This window comes from Drosophila subobscura, chromosome J (assembly GCF_008121235.1).
Source record: "Drosophila subobscura isolate 14011-0131.10 chromosome J, UCBerk_Dsub_1.0, whole genome shotgun sequence".
Classification (NCBI taxonomy): domain Eukaryota; kingdom Metazoa; phylum Arthropoda; class Insecta; order Diptera; family Drosophilidae; genus Drosophila; species Drosophila subobscura.
Genome location: NC_048532.1, coordinates 9,949,207 through 9,975,295, shown reverse-complemented (window position 1 = coordinate 9,975,295; position 26,089 = coordinate 9,949,207). Strand labels below are relative to the sequence as shown.

The window sequence follows — 26,089 nt, the reverse complement described above, 5'->3', positions numbered from 1 at the left end:
GAAAGCTTCCGCAATATGAAACTGCTGTATGTGGAGGGAGCGGTGCTCAACAGCACAGCCAGCTGGAGGGAGGCAGAGAGAGATTGAACAACTTGATAAGCATAGTCACTCTGTCCCCGTCCTACCCGCATACACACACAAACACTGCACACTTGCAGTTACAACGAATTTCGGCGAAATGAGAAAACATTCGCACGTGCTGAGGACACGGACAAGCAAAGCAAGAGAGTGAGTGTAGGCGAGCTAAAGAGTGCGAGAGCATGGAGAGCAGGTCGGTCACAAGCAACCATAAAGTCTAATGTCAACAGTAAATGCAAAAACAAAACGAAGACAAGTGGCCGCTGCGCTGCGCCTACGTGAGCGACGGCAACTTCGGGTCTCGGAGCCACAGAACTTTCCTGCCTCGCCTCTCCTCACTCTACACAAAAAACCAACCATCCTCATGATTAACAAAAGCAAAACCGAAAAAGAGAATTAGAGTAGGAGACCGCTGTGTTAATACCCTTAAAAGTCGATCTTCCATAATGATATTTTTATGTGATTTGACTCGGCTAAATATCAGATGAAATTAACTCAACATCTAACAAGCTTTCCAACAAAGACTTGATATCCAATGGGTTGAACATGTTTCCTACGCTGCGTTGCACACCTCTGAACCAAATAGTAACACTCTCAGTGTAGGGTATAAGTAACAGAGACCCAAAAACATCCATATTCGCCGTGAAATGCAATTCCTTTTTTGATTCTTTTTCTGTTATTTTGCTGACTCGCTAAATTTGTTACCGTGTTTTCGGGCGTTTCGGTTTTTACCTTTTTATTCGTTTTTACTTTGTCCGAAATACAACAGCAACAACACGACGGCAGCAACGATAACAACTTCTCGCAGTGCTGCTGAGTGTTAAGCGAGGGGGGAGGCGGGCGAGTAGGGCAGGACCAGGCAGCGACAGCAACAATATTTACAGCTTTGACTGCCGAAACACAGTGGGACAAAGAACATAAGGCATGGGGATTGGTAAAATGCATTGGATAATGTTTGATATTGGGGTTACTATGCCATGCGAGTTATTATTATATAATATTAAAATTAAATTCATTTTTAAGAAGCTACTCATATTTTTGTGGCAAGCAATCAAACTTGCCACAATGCAGTCACATTTGCCACACTGTAGCCATATGTCTGTTTATTAATAGGTACAAATGTATACATACGCGTGGTATATGGACGCTTGCCTCTCCAGGCTCTGGCATCATGGTCGCCATCACTTTTGTGGCTAAAGTGCCAGATATTTTTCTTGGCAGCCCTGTGCCACATGCGCAGAAGGCTCAGCCAACAAACGGGGCCCACTGTGCAACGTGTTGCTGTTGACGGTAGCGACAGCAGCAGCAGCGATCGCAACTCGCGACACGAGCGAGGCAACAACAAGCACAAGGTTGGAAAGGTGTGTGCGAGAGAGTGTGTGTGGAGAGAAGAGTGGAGAGGGAGAGTGCTTTGTGGTTGTGGGAGGAGGGGCGGTGGAGGAGCAGCGAAAAAGCAAGTGACGAACTTACGGCCAACAGCAGCAGCAGCAACAGCGAGCGGCAGCGGCAACCAGCAACCAACCGGCCCCAGTTGGAGCAGCGCGCATGCCACACACAGTTTAAATATGTGAAATTAGTACAAATCGTGATTTCAACAGCGAACGACGAGCGCCGAATGCCGACGACGACGAAGCGGCGACAAAACGAGCGAGCAGCAACAGCAACGGCACGGCAGCAGCAGCAACAGGAACGTGTGTTGGTGTTGGGGATCGTAGCGGCAACAACAACAACAACAATAGCACGCAAAGTAGCCGCCAGCCGAGTGGCAACAGCAACAGCAGTGGCAGCGGCGTCGCACGTAGTGCGGCAACAACAACCACATGCAATAAAACAGCTGATAGCGCAGCAGCAGCAGCAACAAATAGAAACGACAAACTACAACAACAAAGCACCGCGTCGCGCATTATCAGTCGAGCAACAACAGGTCTCTCAGTCTTCGTCTCCGTCGTCGCGCAAAAAAAAGCCCGCCTGCTGCCACCGCTGCAAGCAGCACTCACACACACGGATAGACGACGGACACACGGAGAGAGACAGACAGACGGAGAGAGTCGCACACCTTTGCGTTGATTTTGGACGAAGCGACAGCGTTTTGACGTCGCCTGCCTGCCTGCGCTCGCTGGCTCGCTCTCCACGCTCACATTCTCGCTCTCTCTCTCGCACAAAGTGCAGCTGAGCTGCCGTTTGGACGCGCCGCTGCCGCACTTGCCGCTGCTCTTTCCTCTGCCACACCACACCACACACCAGCAGCCGCCAACCGCCAACCGCCAACCACCGCCACCGCCTCAGTCGAAAGTCAAAAGCAACGTGTTGTGGACGCTTTTTCGTCGTCGCGTTGCGTTCGCCTTTTTTGCTGCTGCCTCCTCTCTCTTTCTCTCTTTCTACTCTCCCACCACCACCACCTCCAGACGCAGCAGCAGCAGCATCAGCCTGCACCTCCTACCCACCTCAGCCTCATTGCACCCACCTCCAACACCGTACCACCGCACCACAACACCACCCAACCAGCCCCACCATTGAGCACAACCAGCAGCTGCACGGGGGAGCGGGCACAGGAAAACTTTCACCACGATGTCCAGCAGCGCCGCAGCAGCGCAGCAGTACAAGCTCGATGCCAACTCCAATGCCATAGTGCTGCCTCTGCCACTGCCACTGGCGCTGCCGCCCTCCCCAATACCGACGCCAACACCTGTGGACCGCGTCGAATGGTCGCGCGCCACCATCCTGGGCTTCATAGAGGACTACCGGTGTCAGCGGGTGCTGTGGGACCCCAACACAAAGGGATATCACATCAAGCAGACAAAGTACGAGGCCCTGAAGCTGCTAAGCGAGAAGTACGGCACGGAAATCCGCTCAATTCGCTCCAAGATCAAGTCATTGCGCAGCTCCTTCCACCGAGAGCACGGCAAGGTGCTTAGCGGGCGAAGCCGGGGCGTGCTGTACCAGCCCATGTGGTTCGCCTACGAGGCCATTCGCTTCATTCTGGACGGAGAGCGAGACGGCGGCAGTGCTCTGGATGGAGACATAACCGTAATGACCGTCGACGGAGTACACTGCGAACCAGACGTGGACCCTGAGACGGAAGAGAAGTTGACGCTAATGCACAGCCTGGATCTGGAACAGCTGACTGCAGCGGCGACGGCAGTGGGCAAACATCAACAGGCTGTTGATCAGCAGCAGCACGAGGAGCTTGCCGCCCGCATCGCTGCCACTGTAGCTGCTGTGGCTGCAGCAGCGGCCAATGCCAGGGACCGCGACCGCGATCGAGAGCGGGATCTCAGCCTGGACAGGGATGTTAATGCCGAGGAAGATCTCGACGAGAGCGGCGATACAGGTGGTGGCTGCCGTCGTCCCCGCTCCTCAGAAACTGTGGTAAGCACACCCCCACCCCCTCTCAAAAACGCTATTGATTTTACATATTTTGCATACACATGTGTCCATACATTTGTATGCATACATGTGTATGTGTAAAATTTTCGTTGGAGCTTTGCATGCGCGCGCGAGTTTTGTGTGTGTGTGTGAGTGTGGTTTGACTTGTTTTGCGGCAGCCAGCAGCACACGCGCTGTCGCTGTCTAGCGGTTCCTCAGAAGCAGCAGCAAGGCAGAGGTATCGGCGCAAACAGTGGGGCGAGATAGTAATTTCATTAAAGTAAAGTTATTTCTTGATCTTGATCCAAAAAGATTATGAATGAACCATATAATCCATCTTTCTTATTGCTGCAGTCTTTTAAACTGTTTTCTTAAATTTTTCTAATGCTTGTCGTCTCTCTTCTTCGTCCCACTGTGCTTGGTTGTGGCTATTGCGTCGCATGCGCTTGGAGAAGCTTGTATTGGCGCCAGTGTGCACTGGTGTGAGTGTCAACTGGCTTTGATTGCGCTGTCTGCTGCTGTTGCTGCTGCTTCTGTTGCGACCGTCATACAAATAGACACACGTACAATCATACATGCACGAACATAAATGTGTATGGGTGTTGCATCAGCCGTAGAAATCGGCAGCCCCACGTTTTGCACCGACCCTGCCCCTTTCCCATTATCACCATCTCATCCTCCCATTCCCATCCCTTCCCGCTCATCAATGCTTGGTCGCCCACCAAAACCGCAGCAGCGCAGCAGCAGTACCAATACAGCAACTTGCTGCTGGACTGCGTTTTGTTGCTGTTGCTTTTTGCTGATGTTTGCTTTGTGCTCCATTCGCTCATTCGGTTTTTATTTAATACACTGCAGCGAAAAGTATGCAGGGTGCATGGTGAAGCGAGGAGAGATTGAGCATGAGCTTAGTATTTTGTCATGTAAATTATATATTTTCAATTGCTTTTAGCAATATTAATTGGTTTAAAACATATAAACATAAAATGGTTTAGAATTGAACCATAAAAGAGGTACATTTTCGTAGTAGGGCATACAAAATTCGATGCCTATTAAAAACTTTTTTTCTTGTGTTATTTTCGTTTGATTTTTCGTGTGTTTTGGTTACTCGTCTCACGTCTGTCTGTTTTTCTTTTCTGTCCGTCTACCCGTTGGTCCACTTCAATGTTGACTTGGCCCCTCCCGTTCCGTTCCGATCCGTCCCGCCCTGCACCACCGTGACTAATTCAATCGCCAGCGGCCCCGGCTCTGCGCCACCACTCGACTCGACTCGTCTCAGACTTGGGGCCCCATCTGTGTGATCTTTTTTTCATCTGTGTGCTCTTCTTTATGATTATTCTAATTTGTTTTCTATTTCTCTGGCTTCCCACCCCAACCCACTGGAACCACTACACCTCTGCTATTATTATTATTACTTTTTCTTTGTGTCTGTTCGTCTGGCGAATTCTCCGCTAATTCTCTTTTATTTTTTTTCCTGATCTTTCGCAGACACGTTCCTCCTCCGACTTGGACGGAGAGAATTACTGTAGAATCAGCGCCGAAGATGTGAAAACAGAAATTGTAAGTACCCCATCCAAACCGATCCGACTGTTAATCGCACTTTAATTGATCCGACAGGTTGAAGTTATGTTTCTTTTTTTGTTTTTGTTTTTAACGTAATTTAAACTTGTTTTTATGTTAACTTTCGAGTGGCCGTCAAATCAAGTGGGCTTCGTGGGAGTAATTAGAGAATATTTTTGTAGAGTTTCGAATGGCACGGGATTGTACCAAACAATTCGTTGAATTAGTTGTAACAACATAATGGAAATTACAGAAATTTTGTTTGGATTTTCCAAAGCCTTATAAGTACTTTCCCAAGACATAATCATTCACAGACAGGTCCCTCGACTTTTGACATTTTCCTTATCAAGGTACGACCTAACGCTCCTTAGACTTGGCATCGACCCATGGGAATGACTGACGATATTATTAGAATAATATAAGAGCGATGCTCATCTGGCGATTAAGTTGATGAAATAACCTGACACAGATTTCGTCAGACGCCAATGTCATTGGTGGGAACAGGTTCCGGTGTTTTCTTTTTGATTCGACAGACCAGACCCATCTTTGCATGATGAAACAGGGCCACAGACTTGACTAAGATAGGAAGTAGAGCTCCTCAGTAAATTTCTAGAAAAACCCTTCAATATTTTTCGCGTTTTCTTTCACAGATAGAGCACGAATCAGAGATGGGCATGCTGGACAGACAGAGCAGCACGCCCTCGCCCATCAACTACTACAAGCCAACGGACCTCACCTACAATCATCGCAAGCGCAAGGCGCTGGACGAGAATGGTGCGGGCGTGGTCCTGGGCATGGAGCATGTTGTGGGGGCGCTGACACTGACGCCCATCAAGACGTCGTCATCGCCGGCGACGACGGCACAGGCACAGGCACAGTCGCAATCGCAATCGCAGGGGCAGCAGATGAACCACGGCCAGCTCGCGTTTCATGCGCTGCAGCAGCACTTTAACCACAGCCACAATTGCAACGGGCAACCGCAGCAGCATCCCCAACTACAGCAACAACAGCAACAAAATCAAGCGTTGCAGCAGCAACAAAACCAGCAAAAACATTCCACAAACATGGCACAAAAACGTGATCGTGATCGTGATCTCTCGGCGTTGGCAGGAGGCGGCGGCGGCAACACTACCAACAACAGCAACAACAACTGCAGCAGCAACCACAACGGTTCCAGTTGCAACACGAGCAACACATCCTTAGAGCTGGCCACAGGCACGGCCCTAACATCGAGCAACTGCAGCTCCAGCAGCGGCGTCACACCGCCCAAGCAAACAGGATTGAGTGCCAATCATGCGGATGAGTACGGCGTATTCGGGGAGTACGTGGCCATAACCATACGCAAACTTAAGACCTCAAAGTCAAAGATTGCCGTCAAGCATCTCATAAACAATCTGCTCTACGAGGCAGAGCTCGGTGCTTACGATCAGGGCATACCCTCCACCAAGGAGCCACCGCAGCTGTACAAAATGCAGTAGCGACTAGCAGAAAGTGGCGCATAGCCGGTAGTAGAAGTAGTCCAAATGGAGGTTGAAGTAGCAAAAGCAAAAGCAAAACATATATAGAAGGGGTGGAGAGACAACGCACTAGTCAGCAAAGCAACAATCGGGGGGCGGGGAGAAACTGGAAACCAGGGGGCGAGCATTTCATTCAGGGAAAAACAAATAACAAAAAACAAAACTTTAACCAACTATCTACATAAATGATATCTGTGGGGAGTCAGTCAGTCAAACCGTAGAGCAAGCGAGGGAGTTGAAGAAGCAACAAACATACCATTAAATAAAATGAATTAATTATAAATGCTTTACGTTAAACATACAAATGAATGTATATCTTTATGCCCTATTATCATCGTTATTCGATTATCTATATATAATTATTTTCGTTTTATTATTTTGATTTTTATTATTTTGATTTTTACTTTATTTTTGATATACATCATTTGGCAATAACAATTTGAACTCAGGTGCCTTTATATATTTTTTGTAGTCACTTAAGTCTTGTTATCTTTATGCATAAAAATCAAACAAAAAATAGTGCATAATAATTGCCAATAAATGGAAAACAAACCTTAGCAAACATGTACATTTAATTAGCTGCAGCAGAGCCATAATGTTTAAAAACTAAATCTGTAAATAGCTTAAACAAAAAAAACAACCATCGAGAGACAAATGGAACATGAAATGTGTAAATCTTAATTTTTGTTGTGCGCTGTGTGTGTGCAGCGAGCAGCCTAATAAATTACGAAAATGTTGAATTTCATTTTGAAAATGATTCGAAATTGCATTTATTTATTGTACGAACTTGGGTGGGGGTTTGGGGATTGGTTTTGGGGTTGTGCTTGTGACAAATTTGCATTTGAGAGTACTTAAAAGATGTGCAACAAATCGAGGGTTAGGATGGGTTCAGCTCTCAGCTAGGATACAGCCATAAACCCTGACGAAAAATAGAAATTAACCCAAAGATAGCCATAAGAAGTTCGTTCCTTAATTTCCAACTTCCACCCACAAGACCCGCACTGAAACTCACTGCCGAATCCTCACTTTCTCATAAATTCTCACCACAATCAACACTTTCCAATAATGGCGCAGCTTTGATCATATTATGGCGCACTATCACGCCTCTCGTCGCAGGTTTCCTAGCATTAAGTAAGCTTTATGCAAAAAAAAGAGATCAATTGTGTGACTAATTATTCCAACTGTTGCCCAGCCATTGAGCAACAAGCGAGCAGAACAATGAGCCTCGTTGTTCGCCTTCGATGCGGTTATTCATATTCGTATTCATATTCATATCAAACCCCCCCCCACAACACACACGCGCTGAGGGTCTCCTCGTACATAAATCACAAACGCTCTCAACTGTATCAAAGAACTGGGCAAAATTTCTATAAGGGGCGCAAACATTAATTGCTAAATAAACAATTCAGAAATATACAGCAAAAAAATGGTTTTTTTATGGATTTTATGCTTAGGGCAATTTGTTTATGCCACATTAGACTTTGTAAAAAGGAACTAAGGCATGTTTGAGGCATGTTTTTAGCTCAAATTAACTCTTGGATCTGCTACTAAAATGTATGCAACTTTAAAGCTTATTAATTTTCATATTTATTTATTTATTTACCTGCGTCTGCTGCTGCTGCTATCTGTGACATGTAAAGCTCTCAATTTGCTATTTCAGTGCTCAGTTTGCTGTCGCTTTTTGCCCCCACTGAGCTCTGTGATAAGTGATAAATGACTTCCTATATAGCCGAGTAGTGGCCAATGTTTACTTGGACCTAATGAGCAGCGGTGCCAACGATAATAAACAGACTGAGAAAATGTAGAAAATTTCTATTGATCGCACATTGATGTAGGTCTGCGTGAGTAAGGGCCGAGGAAAAGCGCAAGGCCAGGGCAGATTTTTTGGGAGTGCTAAAAAGAATTATAATTAATGTTTGAGAAACATTTGGATGTAAGTTTCAAGGATTTAATGAAGGGGAAATATCACATCTTCAAGCAACAAAATAAACAAAAAATGGGTGGAACTTGGGTCAACTTAAAGCCCAAGAATAAACGGCAAGAGAACTCTGCTTTAAATGAAACTTTTCCCAGCAATTCCCACTTGAAGTTCTCCTCATTACTGACATCTTTCACTCCCTCATCAACTCCAGCTACTAATGCTCAAACCCAAACCCAATCCCCATGCCTTTTCCTAGCTCTGGTAATCTTTCTAAAAGTACAAATTCCAATTTCTCCCCGCTGGGTCGCCCAACTGTCTGTGTTTGCAGATTACAGCCTCGGCCATTAATAGCTTTCTCCAGGGCACTCATCCTGCTGCAGATACTACCAGTACTCATATGCCAGAGAGTTGCTCTATGGAAACCCGTGAGTGCTCCCTGATTTGCGCTCTTCTGTTGCAGTTTTATCACAACTTTTTTTGCCAAGTAAATATCAATCATGTCGCTGTAGTCACACAAGTGCCGAGTATCTGTATCTGTATCTATGTGTGTGTGTGTTCAGTTCGTAGAATTTGTTGAGTTTTTCTGCGAAGCCGAAGCCCCAGCCGTTGAGATTCTGATTTCGATGCCGCAACGTGCCCCACAGTCGTTCGACGCTTCGATCGTCTGCCACTTGGAGCCAGCACTGGTCTGGGGGGTCGCTTCGGCTTTGCCATCTGTGTGGAATGACGCAATGTTTTTGAAAACACATCAAAAGCAACACCAACAGCAACAGCAACAGCAAAGCCAAGTTGTCGGTCGGCTGCTGGTCGGCTGTTGTTTTGGCTTTTTGTTTGTGTTTTGTTCAGTTCGCTTCGCTTCGCTTGGAAAAATCAACAACCGCCGAGCGATTACAATTGTTAATCTATAGGGCATAGATATACACATATAGGAATCAAAACTAATGATCAATTCTGCTGGCTAAGCTTTGCTTTTGGCACTAGGGATTTGGCTCTGAGAATTGTGTTTGATTTGGTGGCACATTTTAGTTTATTTATTTATCATTTAGAAAAGCAGCAAACAACGTGTCGTATGCGCTTTTTTTGTATATTTATTTTGATAAATATTTGCGCACATTTAGCAGAAGATTTTTCAATATTTTAGCACTAGAAAATATATTTCTTTAGCTGCTAAAATAGTTCCAACTTTTGCAGTAAATATTTCCTGGCTGTTGCCTGTTTATCTCTTTGCTGTTATCTGTTTTAACCATTTCTGTGCTGTTATTTCTGGCTGTTTGTGTTGCTGCTTTCTATGGCTGGTTGCTCGCCTCTGCCCCCGTCAACGAGCAACAGTTTGCCATAAATTACGCTGCTCCAATGCGACCCCAGGGAGTCAGACACACACGACACACACACAGAACAGTGAATGATAAGCTGCGTAACATATATATATATCTGCGCATATATGGTCCCATTGCGATTGTCGCGCAATCGAGCATTGAGCAAGTCCCAATGCAAGAGTCCCCCCCAGACCAGCCATTACAGCAGCACTCGGGCCAGCCCGTTGTTCCCTTTGCTTCAAGAATCTTTGCAAAAGATACAGATAAGAGGACAGAGTCAGACCCTGCATTTGTCGTTTCTGCATTGGGCAAGGTTCGAGGTTGCTGTAAATCAATTAAGGAAAAGCCTTCGAAGGCAGGGCAGAAAGTAAGTCAGAGCAGCGGAGAGTATTGTGCCCCATCCATTATGATTTGTGGCAAAACAAAATGCACAAATGTCCCATTCGAAGCGGCCAAAGCTCGTAAATTACGAGGCACATTCGGGGTAGAGAGCGGGATAATTGGTAGCCCCAGTGGGACACACGATCAGGTGGCAGAGAAAATAGTTTCAGCCACACATCCATCTCGATCTACAAACATAAATAAAGCTGCAGAGATTCTGCGGGCAAATGCTGGAACTTTGTCATTAATTACCTAAAATGCTGACTAGATTTTTGGAGATTTTTCTTAGAATTATGTTTCCGGCATTATTATTCCATTTACATTCTAAATCGAATTTTTATTGAACTGGAAATATATTTTGGAGACCTCCCAACTCTGTTTTTCTTGTTAATTGAATTTAAGCAATTTGTTTGGCACATTTAATGTCGTGCAATTACCAAATCATTTGCTGAACACTGACCAAAAAATAGTTTGACCAAAAGTGGCAGTCGCCTGCGAATTAAATTCGCTTCCAAATGTAATTGAAAGTATTAATTCCAAATTTGTGGCAAATAAATTAGCGCCAAATGAATAATTCAAATGGAGTTGTGCACTCCGCGAAAAAAGCAAAATTCAGGGCAGCTGGAAATTAATTAAATAAAATATTTCTGTGCTGAATTATAAACGAAGACATTACTTAATTAATGAAACTACCACATAAAAACAGAGACAATAATTATAAACTACCGAAAAGTCTGGCGCATAAAATTGAGTAGAACTTCTACATAAAAATATTTTGATAACCAAAAACTTTAGACGCCGCCGAAGCCACGACTTGATGTTTATAAAATAAACATTTAGCCTGCCACGACACACTCCAGCATATTTCCAGTCTCCAAACGCTTTTTGTATTTATTTCGACATTAATTTTTCTCAGTCAGATTAATTTTCGCTTGGAACAAAGGCTCCACTCAACTCTTCTTGCTGCTGCTTCCCGCAGCTGTCGTCTGGTTTCGTTATTAACAACAACAAATCTCTCTCGAAAAAATATGAAAAATAATTAAAAACCTATTAAAGTCCGTGGGAGACTAACAACACTAGCAAAAGCAAAAAATTGGCCAACAGAGAGAACAATAACGAATGGAGAACAACAGTCAAATCAAATTACCCAAAAATATAAAGAACAGAGGCGGAGGCAGGGGCAGAGAAATCATAAAAAATCATTAAATGCACGAAATGGCAGAGAGAAATGTGCCATGGCCATTAAGAATTATTATGCCCAAATAAAAAGAGAGACCAGAGAGACCCGAGCAGGGAGCAGTAATTATTATGCGAAGATCACGTATTCGCATTTTGCAAAATACGAGCAAGGACAGACAGGGACATATCAGTGGGGGGGGAGGCGGTGTACGGTACGGCTTGCGGGCCACAATAGAAGGACGACGATTTATGCGACCAGACACTGTGCAAGGAAATAAAAACATAAATGGGCAGCAAATGCAGAGAGAGACACAGGATAGCGAATAAAGGAATACCCTGGAAAGTTTTGCGTGAAATATTCCTAGAAAGGTGGAGGTTTGTTTTTTTTTTAATTTTAATTTGTTAAATAAGAAAAGAGAGAAGAAAATAAGATAAATAGCAGGAGCATTTTGACAGCTTTTGTTGAGATTTAGTTGGGAAAATCTCTGCAGTAATTGGTAAATTTTTGTTCGATTTCTTAGAGCATTTTTGAGTGCAATTTTTGGTAGATTTTTTGGTGCAACATTTGTCAATTTTTTGTGCATTTTTTGTGCATTTTTGGGAACACTTTTTGGTTCATTTTTGGCAAATTTTGTTGTTCTCTTTGGGGTGTTTTTGGGGAAGCAGTAAAATAGTTTTTTTAATTTGAAACAATCGAAAGTCAATGAAGGGTTAAGACTATTATAATTTGGAAGCACTTACCATTAAATTATTTTATTATTTCATTCTTTCAGCCGCGAATATAAATATCTGTAATTAGAGAGGAAATAATTATTTTAATTAAAAAGTTTAAAGCATCCCAAATTGAATTTATTTTTCAACTCAAACCAGAATTAAAGAGCCAAAAAAAACACCACAAATATAAGAGCTAGAACTCCTTAATTTTATTTTAAAAAGTTTAAGCTTCCCCATCCCAAAATCGTCAATTTATTTGAAGCCAAAAAAACAGAACCAAACCGAACAGAACGGAACGTTGCGGAGCGGAATGGCGCGGAATGGAACGCCAAATGCTAAATGTGTGGCAAAAAAACACAGAAACTCTGCCTGCTCTGTGCATGTCTCCGATGCTGTGCTCAGTCGTGTGTGTGTGTGTGTGTGTAGCTGTGTGTGTGTGTGTTGGCCAAAATAAATTTCAATTTTTGGGTTTTCATTTTGTTGTTGTTGTGTCCTCCTCGTTCATCTCCATTCCATCGCCATCTAAGCACTCCAACACCTTGCAACATCTCCAAGCAGCGAGAGTGCTTCAGAGGCTCTACCCTCGCTCCCCCCGCCACACCCAGTAATTGGCTCAAATTACAGCAACTCAGAGCGCCCCATGCCGACCACAAAAGCCAGAGCCAAACCCATCCCATCCCATCCACAGTGCCAGTGGCAGTGGCAGTGGCAGGTTCCATGCAACAGAGCCGTTCCGTCCCGCATCCGTCCGCGGCTCTTATTATTGTCATGGCACACAATATTGTTTCCAAAAATGAAACGAAACGAAACAAATACGTGACCAGAAATTCAAGAAAAACAACAACAACAAAACAAAAAAACAAAATAAAAATAATAATCATAAAGAACAGAGAGGGGGGGAGTTGCGGGTCCAAAAACTACGCCAGAAAAACTGTGCAAAAAAAAAAGTAAAATAAGGAAACAGCAGAAATCGCGTTGATTTGAATTTTAAAATGTTTCATGGCATTTGTTTTGTTTGCACGGGCACAGGCTCGGGCAGAGGCACTCCCCCCGCAGCACCAGTAACCAGAACCCCTGCCGCAGCACCACTTTCCCCTCTGCCACAACCCTAGTCCCTGCTGCTGTTCAGTTTTGTGGTCTGCCAACTTTGTTTCAAATTACAGTGGGCTCCATGGCGTTATTAGTGCGAAAGTATAGACTGAATTGGGCATTGAACATATGTTTAAATAAAGAGAAAATTGAACAAACTGAGAGCTCAGATTTGAGTGATTTTTATAGGGAATTTATTTACACAGAAATAAAGAAACTTTCGCAGCACAAAAATGGAACAAAATTCAAGCTTCAAATCTCAGCCAAAGATGATATTGTAGACCCCAAAGTGGAGGCCCCAAAATGGACCACAGGCTCATATTCAAATGGAAAATATTACTAAGGTTCTGCGAAATTTAAACACATTTTAAGCATCATCTAACAATTATTCTCTCAAAAAACGGCAACAAAATAAAGTACACAAAAAAATGCTTACCGACAGCGACCTTATTTGGCGCATTTAAAAGCCTAAAAAAATATAAATTAAATATATTAAAATATAGCCTTACACTCCAATAAATATACCCAAACTCAGACCACCATTTTCCAACTTTTCTTGGTCATATCTTGTGGCGTTTATGCCAGCCCACTGTGCCCCATTGGTAGTGGTAATATCTATGGCTATCACTAAAAAGAAAAAAAGTTGTGCACTGCCATTTGCTGTCATTGTTGCTGGTTTTGCGTTTGTGTTGCTGGCTGCCATTTGGTGGCAGCAACTTTTGCCGGCAGCAGCAGCGACACCAACTGGAAGCCGCAACAAAGTTGCAAAGCAGCGCGGAGCGGTCCCACAGCAGACCTTATGTAAATTGTACAAAAAATAAAGAGAAAAAATTGATAATGAAACTTTTCAACGCAATAAATAATAGCTGACAAGGGACGGTGCCGGCAATCGTGGAAATAGAGGGAGAGAGAGGGGAGGGACTTCGAGGAAGCAATAAAGGAAAAGCCTGAAAAATGTCTACGTTTATTATTGATTTCGTGTTGAATATTTGATTATTTCTAAAAATATTACGATGGGGCGAGAAAAGGTGCCAGCAAAAAGGGTGTGGGCGGCTGGGGAGAAGATTCTGCCGTGGCACACGGCACGTGCGATCGGAATCGTCGTCTAGGTCAAGTTTTTTGAGCATACTTATTATAAGTGAAAAAACACACACACAAAACACACCTCAACAAATATTAGATGTGATGAGATTGATTTGTTTTGAAGCTAATACGACTAGCAGATACCGCGTGAGGTTAGGGGAACAAAAGCTGAGGGGTGTTTCCAAATAAACACAGAAAAAGGAGCACAACATCTGGTTAGAAAGAGAAGCAATAAATTATTTTAATGGTTGAAGAATCTACTAGGAAAAACACTCAAAATATGATCCAAAATGTTCCAATTAAAACACAGCTCTGAGCACAATTCCCTCAAATCATAAATTCCTTTTGGATTCAAGCAATTTTCTTGGTCAAAAAGTGATCAAAAAATAACTTAAATAAAAGGGTTTCAGCACGGTTTAAAAGTAATTTCCATCCTTAAATTTTTACACTCTTCAAAAGAAAAAATATCTTTCGTTCAACCCAGAATCAAAAGCAGTCTAAAAAAATATACCCTCCATGCCCTACTGCTACCCTGTAAGCAGGGCAAGCCCATGCATGCACACACTTAAAAATATTTCGTTATGTTTTGTTATTTATTTGTATTTCTATTTTTGCGCTCTCGTTTTTCGCGAGTTGCGAGACATAAAACTGAAAATAAACACGCACAAAAGAAACAGCGAAGAAGATGTGGGAGGAGGAGGAGTGGGAGCAGCAGTGGAAGGAGTGGAAGCAAAAGAAGCTACACAAAAATATTGCCATGCAAATAAAGAATAAGAATATGGCCTGGGCTCTGCCTTCTGCCGCTGCCTCTGCCGCTGCCTCTGCTCGAAACCCCTTTGGGGGACAGAGTGGGTAAACACTCACACCTGGCAGCACTCTCACACACTCCCACAGACACAAACACATCCACGGAGATAGATGCTTGTGTGTGCCATGGGGTAATGGAAAAAGGTGTGCCCCAACAATGTCGTCGTCGTCGCTGGCTCTCAAGAGGGTAAGGTGGAGGGGGGGGGGAGCGCAGGCCGACGCGCAATAAAAAAAATATTCTAAGGCAGACCCAAAACAGAACGAGAAAAAAACAACAAAACAAAACGGAAAAAAAGAGCACAAAACTGAAAAAAAAAAAGTTACAAACAAAAAACTATAAACAACAAAAAGTCATCAAAGTTGAGTTTCGGTTTCAGTTGCCGCGCTGATAAATGTCGCATACCCTCTGCCTCGAGAGGTACAAAATAGCAGCAAGAAAAACCCCAAAAGGAAAACACTTTCCTCAGCCATTCCCAATTGGATTTGAGAATATTCAAGAATTCAATTATAAGCAGAGAGAAAGGTGGATGCATGGGAAGGGATTAGGCTTGGGGATCACAAATCCGAATTGAAAACTTTTCTTTCGCTTTGAACAAATACATGGCTCAGCCCGTGGGGTTCCATTTGCCAAATTAAATTTATTCGCAGTACTTGAACTTATTTATGAATGTTGCAAGTTGCTTTTTGGTGAGCCTAAATGTTTGTGCGACTTTTAGAATTGATTTGAGTTCATTTGTTTATTTCTAATGCTTATTTTTGTTGAGTTATAATTTGGAAATAAAGTTGCAGAAATGTGTTCAGCCCTCTTCAGCTTAATCCCACCAAAAGATGTTGGAAATATTTATAATTATTTACAGAGAAAGTCCCTAAAAATGGCTCTGGGCTACTTTAACTCAAGATACACATTTTTACATTAAATTTTATGTTTTTAAATACATAAATTATGGCATCAAATAATGCTAAGTGAAATTAAATAGAATTCACTTGAATTTCGATTTAAATTTGTTGTTTAGATTTTTAAATATGTTCCATATTTAATCTAGGTAGAAAACACTTTTAACTTTATATAAAATATGGAATTGGACGATATTTATTGATATAAAATATTTATTTTAAATAGGTAAAATATTTATTTAAAATAAGAAAAATATTTATATGGAAAATAAGTCACTCCTGGAGCAAATTTAATGGCAGAAATATTAAAAAACAAGTACATGAAGGCACAAAACTCTTCGGATAAACATAATAAAACCCTTTATATTTTTTTTAATATCGAGCCGTTTTTACCTCACCCTCCTGTTACCACTGTCACTTCACACCCAATTCAATCAATCAATTCTGTATACCCCAACCCCATCCCAGGGTATCTATCGCATGCGAGGCGGAGGCTTCACCCACAATCGAAAAATTGAAAATTGAAACGACAGTCAGAATGTTTTTGCATAAAATAAAACTATAAATTGTGTCTGGGCTCGAAAATTGGAATAATAATAAACAAAAAACAAAACAGAACAAGAACAGGCCCAAAAAAAAAAAAAACTAAACAATGCAAAAACAAATACAAATTAAAAACAACAACAAAAAGGAATGACTTGAAGCATTCATTGCACGGCGACGACGACAGCTCATAAATATTCAAAAATGAGGCTGCTGCTGCTGGTCTGTCTGGGGTCTAGTTCTGGTTCTGGGTTCCCGTAGTTGCATTCTATAATCTAGAATTGGGTACTGCTGCTCGTGTTCTGTCTGTCTGTGCCTGTGGCATTTAAAAATATTTTTTATTGATTACGCCTGTAAACAAATCGTAAAAAATCGTAAAACTCATCTGCAAATATTTACCCAACAACTGATGAATACTGATGGCATACCTGCGGGTGTCAGCAGCCCATTCAGTTCCTAGGGAACCCGTCCCAACTGGCACTGGGCACTGCGTAACCCGCACAAACCTCCACCTCTGCCCGCAAAACTATTGAAATTCACACGTCTCGTCTGGCTGGTTGGTTGGGGCCGCTGTTCCTGTATGCGATTCGTTACGTTTGAGTTAGATCGCGATCCAGCGAACGTCTAGCCGTCGCGATCGTAAAGTTCGATTCGACAAACAACAGATTGAGGAGATCTTAAATGTGATATGGAAAACTGGGAGGCAGGCATTGAGCGAGCAGCAGACCGTGCGTCGGGATCGATTCGCATTGGAGGGTCCATTGGAGCGTTCGAGGCTGCAGCTGGAAGTGGGACTGGGGACTGGGACTGGGGACTGAGGCTGCCTGTCTATAAATTTTGCTAATTTACTTGAGTTCTCCCATGTCTAGCGGTTGGCTGGGTGTGGTGGCCATTGATAGATCATTTGAGACACGATTAGGCAGTGAATTATAAGGGGAGGCAGCGGCCTAATGAATGATACTAAATAAAGCTCAAAAAAACAAAGTTTGTGGGGAATAAAAAAGAAATATTTACAGGCAAAAGGGTACCCAATTAGGGTTAAATTTAAATTAAAAATTAAAGCACCTAAAGTTCAAATTTAAAATATAAAATTAAACACCTAATAAATGGCATTTAATATTCAACAAATTTGAACTATTTCTGGCAAGAAATAAATATCAAAAATATGTTTAAAAAATCTCTTAAATTTGTCCTTATTTATTTGAGTCTCAGCCCTGCCTGGCTCCCCCCTAAACGCTCATCAATATACATTTAAAACGATGCACTAACTACAAACCAAAACTCGTTTCCCTTGAAGTCGCTGCTGGCCCCCCGTGTGCCGCATAAACGTTCAACGCGGCCCACAGTAAAGAGACTCGAGAGAGAGAGATCGCATTAATTGCCACAATGTTCTATAAATGTCGCAGCACCGCCCCCCCGCTGCCCGCTACCCACTCGACTGTGGCTCACATGTAACTCAATTTGCATTTATTCATATTAATAATATGATGCCATATTGTGCAGCAGAGACGCTGACTGCGACAGCGACAGCGACTGCAGGCAAACTTTGGCTGCATCGAAATTTAAATATTTAATTTAACAAGTTTTTCAATTAAATTAATAATGCAAATTGTTTGCTGCGCTGCCGAGGCTCGAGGAGAGCGAGCAGGCAGTGGGGCGGAGTGCAAGCGGAGTGCGGGGCAGTGGTCAGGGGCAGGGGACAGGATGGACGGCGTTACGCATTCGACGTGGCGGCCCTTTGTTAAGCAACAAGTAAACATAATTAAATATCTGAGTAAGCGGCGAGTAAACAAAAAATGGGCAATAATAAAATGAAGATGAAGCATGGAGAATGAGGAATGCTCTAACAGAAAATTCAATAAAATAAAAAATAAATAAAATTGGTAATAAAAAAATTAGATTAAATAGAAATGAAATAAAAATTTAAAGACTGTGGCATGGAAAAATATTCTGTGAAGCATTTGTAAGACACAAAAATTACCTAAAGGATTCAGAAATTCGAGTTCAATTTTTCTTGATATTTTTTATATTATTTTAGCCATTGCAAAAATATTTTAAATCGTTTTTTGCATATTTTTGCAGCATCCCAAATTATTTTTTGCCTCACTGCCTCCGCTCTGCTGTTGGCTGTTCCCTCTAGTTAATATGCCCACAATTTGTGGGGCATGCATAAACGAACATTAACAACGTTGAGAGCTTAATTTATTTGTAGGTCATTTTCATGTAATGCAAACTGCAAACTGCAACAGCAGCAGCGCCAGCAGCGCCAGCGCCCGCGTCATCAACAACATCAACGTTGTCGTAGTCAGGCAGTCAGCGCCATGACAGAAACACACATAAAACAAGTCAAAACTAAGACAGTAAACGTAACGACTAGAAGATGCCTTTGCCAAGGTGGAAAGGCAGAAATTCGCTACAGAAGAGGTCCAAAAAGAATGCAGCAAAAAGTATTAAAATTGCTTAAGTTTCCCCTAAACAAACTGCCCCTTGAAGAAGTATTAATGGGCGTTAAAACAAATCAGCAAACAGCAACAAATAATGGCCAGCACTCCGCTCAGGTTCTGTGGACCTAGACTAACTTTTAGCAGACATTTTTATATGTCTATGGGGGGGTGGGTGTCCATGTCAAGCGTTTGCAAATTAGTTATGTAAGAGAGTTATGACAACAAGAACCAGACACAAGAACAACAAGCAAACAGCCCAAAACACACACACAAAAAGCAGCAAGATACTCAAGGTACGGGCAGCACGAGTATTTGTTGTCATGGAAGGTTAGGAAGTTGACATTTGAGGCGTGTTTTCAGTGTTGGAAACTGCACAAATGATGTGCCACAGCACAGGACACATATTTGTGCAGTTTCTTCTATGACACAAGACAGCGCCCAGCCCAGACAGCAAAAAAAACATCTTCACATTTTCTTATCTTATCTACGGCGACTTTGGACTGTCACTATTTGACCAAATAGGGCCGTAAAGCTGGAAGTAGTCGTCTCAAGTGAAAGCAATTGGACAGTTTTGTTGTTATCTGTGCACTAAATCGTTATGGAGTTGGGCAGTTTTTTATCTATGGATTCAAGGCTGACAGCAGACCTTGAACGTCTGGGGGGAGAATGTTTTGTAGTTAAAGTTGTAATGTCTGTGACTACTTTGGGCTTATCTTTGATCGATTTCTGATACTGCTTCAAGCTTTGAGTTGCTTATTGGATCCTTAAGCTAACCTTTCTTTGTCATTTCAGTTGCTTCAACTGCAAGTTTATTGTTTCCAACACTTTTCTGTGGCTTCTTCTACATATTTTTCGTACAGTTTTTGGATATTTTATGTGTCATATTTTTCCCTAACTTTCTACATAAGTTGGAGCCTCTTTTTATGCATATTTGAGCTTCATATTTTCTGTTTATTTTGCTGACATTTATCATTTATACTCAGCCCAAGAAACACTCTTAAATATGATACCGACTCGGCACTTGTCTGGCTTCGCTTGCCCACCGATTGATCATTGATCAGTGATCACAAATGCAGCTTCCGTTTTGATAATGCTCGAGTATTTGTTTGGCATTCTGCCTGCCCCTCAAGTGTCTTGTTTTTGTTGTGAATCTCCTTGCTTTTCGTTTGAATTTCTACTTTTCCGCATAAATTCTTTTGGCTATCGTTGTTGACCGAATTCTTTTTGCATTTTTTCGGCATAAACAACAATTTGTCGAAGACTGAACGTCTGGAAAGAAGTGCCCAGCGAGAGAGAGAGGCCATCAGCGATAAGGTTTTTACAATCGAAGCCCAGTGATATGTCGAAGCGCTGATAAGAAATGCCAAACAGAGCAACGGACCATCAGACCACGCTGACAATTGCTTTGCTGTTGTTTTTCTTTCCCCACTGAATGAGTGAAGTGGTTTCTATTTAAAGGTTTTGCTGCCTGCCTGTCAAGGGTCTAAAGGTTTGGCTCTCCATGCGACGCTTTGCATGCCAAGTGGTGTATCCATAGAGCCAGACAGACACCCGCTGATTCACTGGTAACACGTGCTGAGTGCACTACACCTGCCCAGACACCGCCCAGAGACCCAGTAAACACTACGAAGTAGCCCCACTATTTGCACAGATAATTTAGGTACGCTTTTTGCTGTGTGTAAATGCGGTGCCCCATGTGACTGGTAGTACGTGCAGTTTGGGGCACACTCTGCGGTCTCTCTTTGTGTCTGGCAATGGCAACGATCGGCACCGAAACTGATAAGAACTGCGCCGCCTTGTCCCTGCCCCGCTAATTGTTTCAGTAGCTGCATCATCCAACTTGCGACCGCCGTGACTAAACGGAATATACGGAGACCTCTCAATTTTTGGATTATTTAACGGCGGGGCACTCATTTATACCTTTGTGAAAGTGTCATGTCATGGCTTTTGAAGTTGCCAGGCAAAAATTCATTCTGAAATTGAGCTGACATCATTGGCGCATATTTAAAAATAATTAACAACAAAATTCTACATATAATTGTACTGCAAACTGATTCAACTTTCTTTCTAAATTTATTTAAATTATGGCAAACCAAATGCTGTCTGCAGCTTCTAATTTCCATCAGCAAATTGTTCAGCAACAATTATTGAGCAACGTTTTTAGTTACTGCTTGAAGCTGTTGTTTCCACAGCATCATTTAGTTGCTCATTAAATATAAATTTAGGCAAAATTAATTGATAAACTCAATTAGAAGACAGTGGGAAGTCATCATTAGCTGAAGACTGGCAGTTAAATAATTTATTATTATTTTATTGGTGATTAAGCAGCTGCGCAGACAAGTTGTATTTTCCATATTAATATCCATTTCTACGCTGCCCAAATTTGTCTTAATAATGTGTAATTTATTTCTCAATTTAAATGCAAGTTTGCGCTCATTACGAGATATTTCTTCATAATATTATTTGGATCACATTTCCTACAACAAATAGTTCCCAACAGTGACTGATTTCCGTTTTAAAATGGTTTAATTTCTTTGTATTTTAATTCTTTAATTTCCTAATAAATATTTTCCAGATTTTTCTGCACAAGTTTCTATATGTTTGCGCTTCATTCAAGGCCCTACATCTATTTGCATTCTTGCAGGCGTTTGAATAGTATTTTCGAATATTCTAGAGCATCTACAGGCAGAGAAAACACCATGAACATCGAATGATTAAACTTGGCTTTAAATATTAAATATATATATAAAATATATTAAATATTATATAAATATATTTCATCAAAAATGTGCACTCAGAAATATTAAAATAAAATTGTTTTCACATAAAAATGCAAATCTTTGAAGAAAATATATTTTTTTTAATCAAAATAAATATATTTCCCTGCTAATTTAATGTATTTTATTTATTTTAAAATGTTTTGTATTTAGTTTTAATATGTGGCATATTTTTTTTTTAATCTTTTATATTTAAATAAATATTTAGTTTGTCTATTTATTTAAAATTAACTGCTTGCATTTTTTATCTATTTATTTTTAAATGCTCCTCCAGCTAAAATGCATCCGTATTTATTTTTCCTAAATCTTATCACAGTTTTCCCTATTGCTAATATTGCACAGTAGACATTTCCGCACTTGACTAGCTGTCGGATTTCCTGTAAAATCCAACCAAGCTGCTCCCAAACTAAGCCAAGTGGAACTCTTTCTCTCTGCCTCCCTCTCTAGTAAGTAGATCTCCTTAAGTAAGTAGTTGTCTCTAAGTATTTGCAGTTTGGTGACTAATCTAATGGCCAGCTTGCATAAACAACTGTGGAGCAAATGTTTATTCTCCGCTGGGTACGGGGGGGAGTTCAAAATAATTTCAATTCCAAGTGGCGGCCCCATGCAAATGAGGCCTCGGGAGTACATTAAGTATCCAATGCACCCATACAGCGGCAGCACACACGGACATACCTCCATCTAAGTATTACTTAATATCATTGACTAAGCAGCGACTCGCCGAAAAGCCGAGCCTTCAAAACAACTTTCGATTACGAAATTTAGCACAGTTCATGCCTCGGTCTAAGTTTCCGTCGGGCAGAAGAGGGAAACAAGAAAAGAAAAAACCAAAAAAAAATATAACCGACTTAATGAGCTTTTGCGAAATGTAAGTGTGTGTTGTGTGTGTGTGTGTGTGTGTGTGTGTGTGTTTGTTTGCTTGCCCTTTCGATGGCTGCTGTCAAGTACAATAAACGACAACAGGTTGGAAGCCCCAAAGAACCCAGAAAATAAGAGAAAAAAATATAAGAAAAAAAGCAAACAACTCAAACAGCTGAAATGGAAAATTAAAGTAGAATTATAGGACCCAATTTTGGATGCCCTAACGCACAAAATGTGACTAAGAAAAGGCTTAAAATAATTAAATAACAATTAAATTAAATAAATAATTGAAATGCTTATTTTGGGTACAACAAAAACTTATTTTAAGAGCAATTCTTTATCGATTTAGTAAGAAAAGTTAGCTTGAATTTGCCATAAAAAAGAAATCCATCTCGTAATGATTCAAACCTGCCCAAATTCCACTCCCAAGTAGACCCAAGAAAAGAGCTACAAATGCCCACAAATAAAGGCCACAATTTCTGCCTTAAAAAACCAAATGCCCAACTCCAAACCCAGTGTAATTGTGCATAAAAAAGAAACCAAAACAAAAACCAAATGCAACTCTGCTGGCGCTGATGACGCGGCCGCTGGCGATGACTAATGCCAATCTAAAATAAAAGAAACTGCAGAAAACTCACCCATGGAACAACACACAAAGTAGCAGCAAAAAAAGAAGAACTCGCAGCGAAATTCGAACTAAAATAAAGGCAGTACACATGAGTGTGCCGTGTGGTTGCGTGGTTCAGTGGTTTTGGCATTGGTGGCTCACCGCGTGCCCTGCGGCCTGATCTTCGAATGTTCCGCAGATGGAATCAGCTGTCTGTGTGTGTGGCCAACAAAAAGGAAACTTGCAACAAACTTGGAATACATAATGCATAAACATTATGATAATTATTATTATATAACAATAATGGCAAATTAATGAGGTTTGCAGTCAAGAGCAGCAGAACTTGTTGCTGAGTGGCGGAGATGCAGCAGGAAGTTGGATGGAAAAGCTTAAAGTTTGAGCGCAAACCAAAACAAAAATGTAAAAAATATGTAAACAAAATGTAAAAAAAATGTAAGAGTTCCATAAAGCTGAGAATAGATTTTGTTGTGGAAGAAACTGTCAAGGGAAGTACTGGGAAATAAAACCTGGAATCAATAAAAGGTTCCTGAAAGTTCTTTTGCTCAAGTTTCAATCACTCCCTCTTCGGCGAGCGATTAAAAAGGGAACAAAAGTCTAGATTAAATTCTTTAATTGAGTAAGCCAACAAAAAGAGTCTTGAGCTTGGTCTTGGTCCTCGTCTTAGTCCAGATCTTGGTCGTGTCCGTGGTCTTGCTCTTGCGCTCCTGTTCTTGCCCTTCCTTTCGCGCCACCACTTCCACTTCCTCCCTGCTTGGCTTCTCCATTTCTTCAGTGTAAAATCCATTAAAATTGATGCGATAAACCAGATTGATAAAGCTATTGCGATTCGTTCTAGCCGTTGCTATGATTTGCTGCAGAAACGACACCAGCAGCTGCTTGAATTCCGAATCAAAGTAGCTCACACGCTCCGCAAACCGCTCCGACGGCTCCAGCAAGTTCACCAGGTCTATAAAGCTGCAGAAATCAATGCAGATCTTGCAGAGCTTGAAAATGGCGCGACTCAGCTGCGAGGACTCCGTCATGACGCAGCTCTTGAGGCACGAATCGAGAAAGTCCTGATGGTGCAGCAGAACCTCATCCACATTCTCCACTTGCTCGAGGCGCTCGCTGAAGAGATGCCAATTGGGCACAATCACCTCGTAGATCATGTAGTACTCGATGTTTTGGATGGCATTCATCATGCGCTGCCGCAGGGTGCACAGCGAGCGATGCAACTCCGCGCACGATCGATCCCTGGGCTCGTGATTCAGCTTCCAAATCTGGCAGATCTGCCGCTCCGCGTGCTTGCAGTAGAAGAGCTGCCGGAAGAGCATCTGGTACTTGGAAATGGCCATGTGATTGAGCACAATCGAGCAGGGCCACTTGGCCTCGTAGCTGAAGGAGAAGCACTCGATGCCGCGGAGTTCCTTGCGTGGTGTCTGCGACTGTCCGTACTCCACCTCCTCCTGATGGCCCATAATCTTGGACAGTTGGGTGACCAAATCGTAGGTCAGCAGTTCGCAGTGTAGATCATCATTGTAGGGATCCTGCCTGGCCATGGACAAGCGCAACGTGAGACCCAGCAGATTCTCGAGGATCAGCGGCTGCACATCATCCACGCGCTTGGACAACTCTGGCTCGCAGGCGTCCATGAATAGTGTGATGAAGTCGCCCTGCCCCAGCAGCAGATAGTTCTTCACGGACTTGAGATGCCCCAACAGATCGTGCTCCTGCAGCAGCACATTCAGCAGCATGCCAGCGGCGAAGTAGTAGGCCTCAAGGATCACCTTCTCGATGCGCGCAGCGTTGGTCGCTGCCAGCTGCAGCTCCAGTCGCTGCTCTTGCATGGGCAACATCGCCTTGCCGCACTGGCGGATCACATTCAGGTACTTCCCTGTGGACAGTATGATGTCCGCGTGGCGTGAGAGGAATCCCGGCACTTGCTCGTGCCGCACGCTGTAACGTTTCTCCCAATAGTCATCCGAGTAGCGACCCGACAGTCCGGCCGTGTCGTTATCCTGCACGAGGAACTCCTTGCCGGTGCCCCCCAGCTGTCCCTTGTGTATCCACAGCTGCAGCTTGCGCATGAAGGGAGCCCCAGCCGCATTCGTCAGTTTGGTCAGCAACTGTTGGGCCGCCGTGTTGCCCTCCAGCAGGCGTATGCGTCCGTGGAGCAGATTCAACACTGCGCCGCCGCGGCATTTGTCGGCTTGTATGTCCCGCAGCAGCTTCCAGATCTCCTCCATCACCCACATGGTGGGCTGCAGATAGTAGACAAAATTCTGCACGGTCATACGCTGGCGTTGCAGCTCCTCCTCCGCCTGAGAGATTAGCGCATAGAAATCGCTGGTCAGATCCTGCAGCGCGGAGTTCAAGGCATTGAGCACCGGTCCATGGCCATCGCTGGCTGCCATCAATCGCTGAATGCCCGAGAAGTACGTGGCTAGAGGGAGAATCTGCTGCACCACCTCCCTCATGCTTCCATCCAGCTGGGCGTCGATGGTGAAGTGAGTCTCCGAGTCCCCACTGCCCTCCGGCACTATGTACCTGCCTCTTATCCCCACCAAACATTGCATCAAATCTTTCAGTATGTGGCGCTGCTGCATGTCCACTGGCAGAGCGCCCAGCTGGGGCTGCACTTTGCTGAAATTTCCATTCGCCACCGTGTCATAGTCCCACAGCATGTGCGTGCGACAGTCCGGGGAGTTTCTTGCTGCCAAGGACAAATCACTCGACCTCGAGCTGGAGCTTGAGCTTGAGCGGGCGCCAATGTTACTACCTTCAAAGCTCATCAACGAATCAAAGTGCGTCAGCGATGGATTCGAAATGGCCACCAGCAAACGTTCTTTGATGTCATGCAGCTCGTTGTTGCCTTTCTGCTCCTTCACCGCCAGCAGCTGCTTGCAGCGGCCCAAAAGTTCCTTTGCGGAAAGCGCCGGACGCGCATTTGTGGGC

General features: G+C 43.0%; 2 protein-coding genes across 2 annotated transcripts; one reads left to right on the top strand and one right to left on the bottom strand.

Annotated features, from left to right (window-relative positions):
• The first annotated feature begins 1,527 nt into the window (after positions 1 to 1,527).
• On the top strand, positions 1,528 to 7,037 carry LOC117895174. Its single transcript, XM_034802637.1, has 3 exons — positions 1,528 to 3,447; positions 4,930 to 5,001; positions 5,652 to 7,037. Exons 1-3 carry the CDS (start codon positions 2,647 to 2,649, stop codon positions 6,477 to 6,479), a joined length of 1,701 nt encoding a protein of 566 aa, XP_034658528.1. The 5' UTR covers positions 1,528 to 2,646; the 3' UTR covers positions 6,480 to 7,037.
• A 16,807-nt stretch (positions 7,038 to 23,844) lies between these two features.
• LOC117895173 (gamma-tubulin complex component 2 homolog) lies at positions 23,845 to 25,833 on the bottom strand (the record flags this gene model as incomplete). The annotated part of the gene is made up of 1 exon (XM_034802636.1): positions 23,845 to 25,833. A coding segment is annotated over exon 1 (1,974 nt), but the record flags the coding sequence as incomplete, so codon positions are not given.
• Between the last annotated feature and the right edge of the window lie 256 nt (positions 25,834 to 26,089).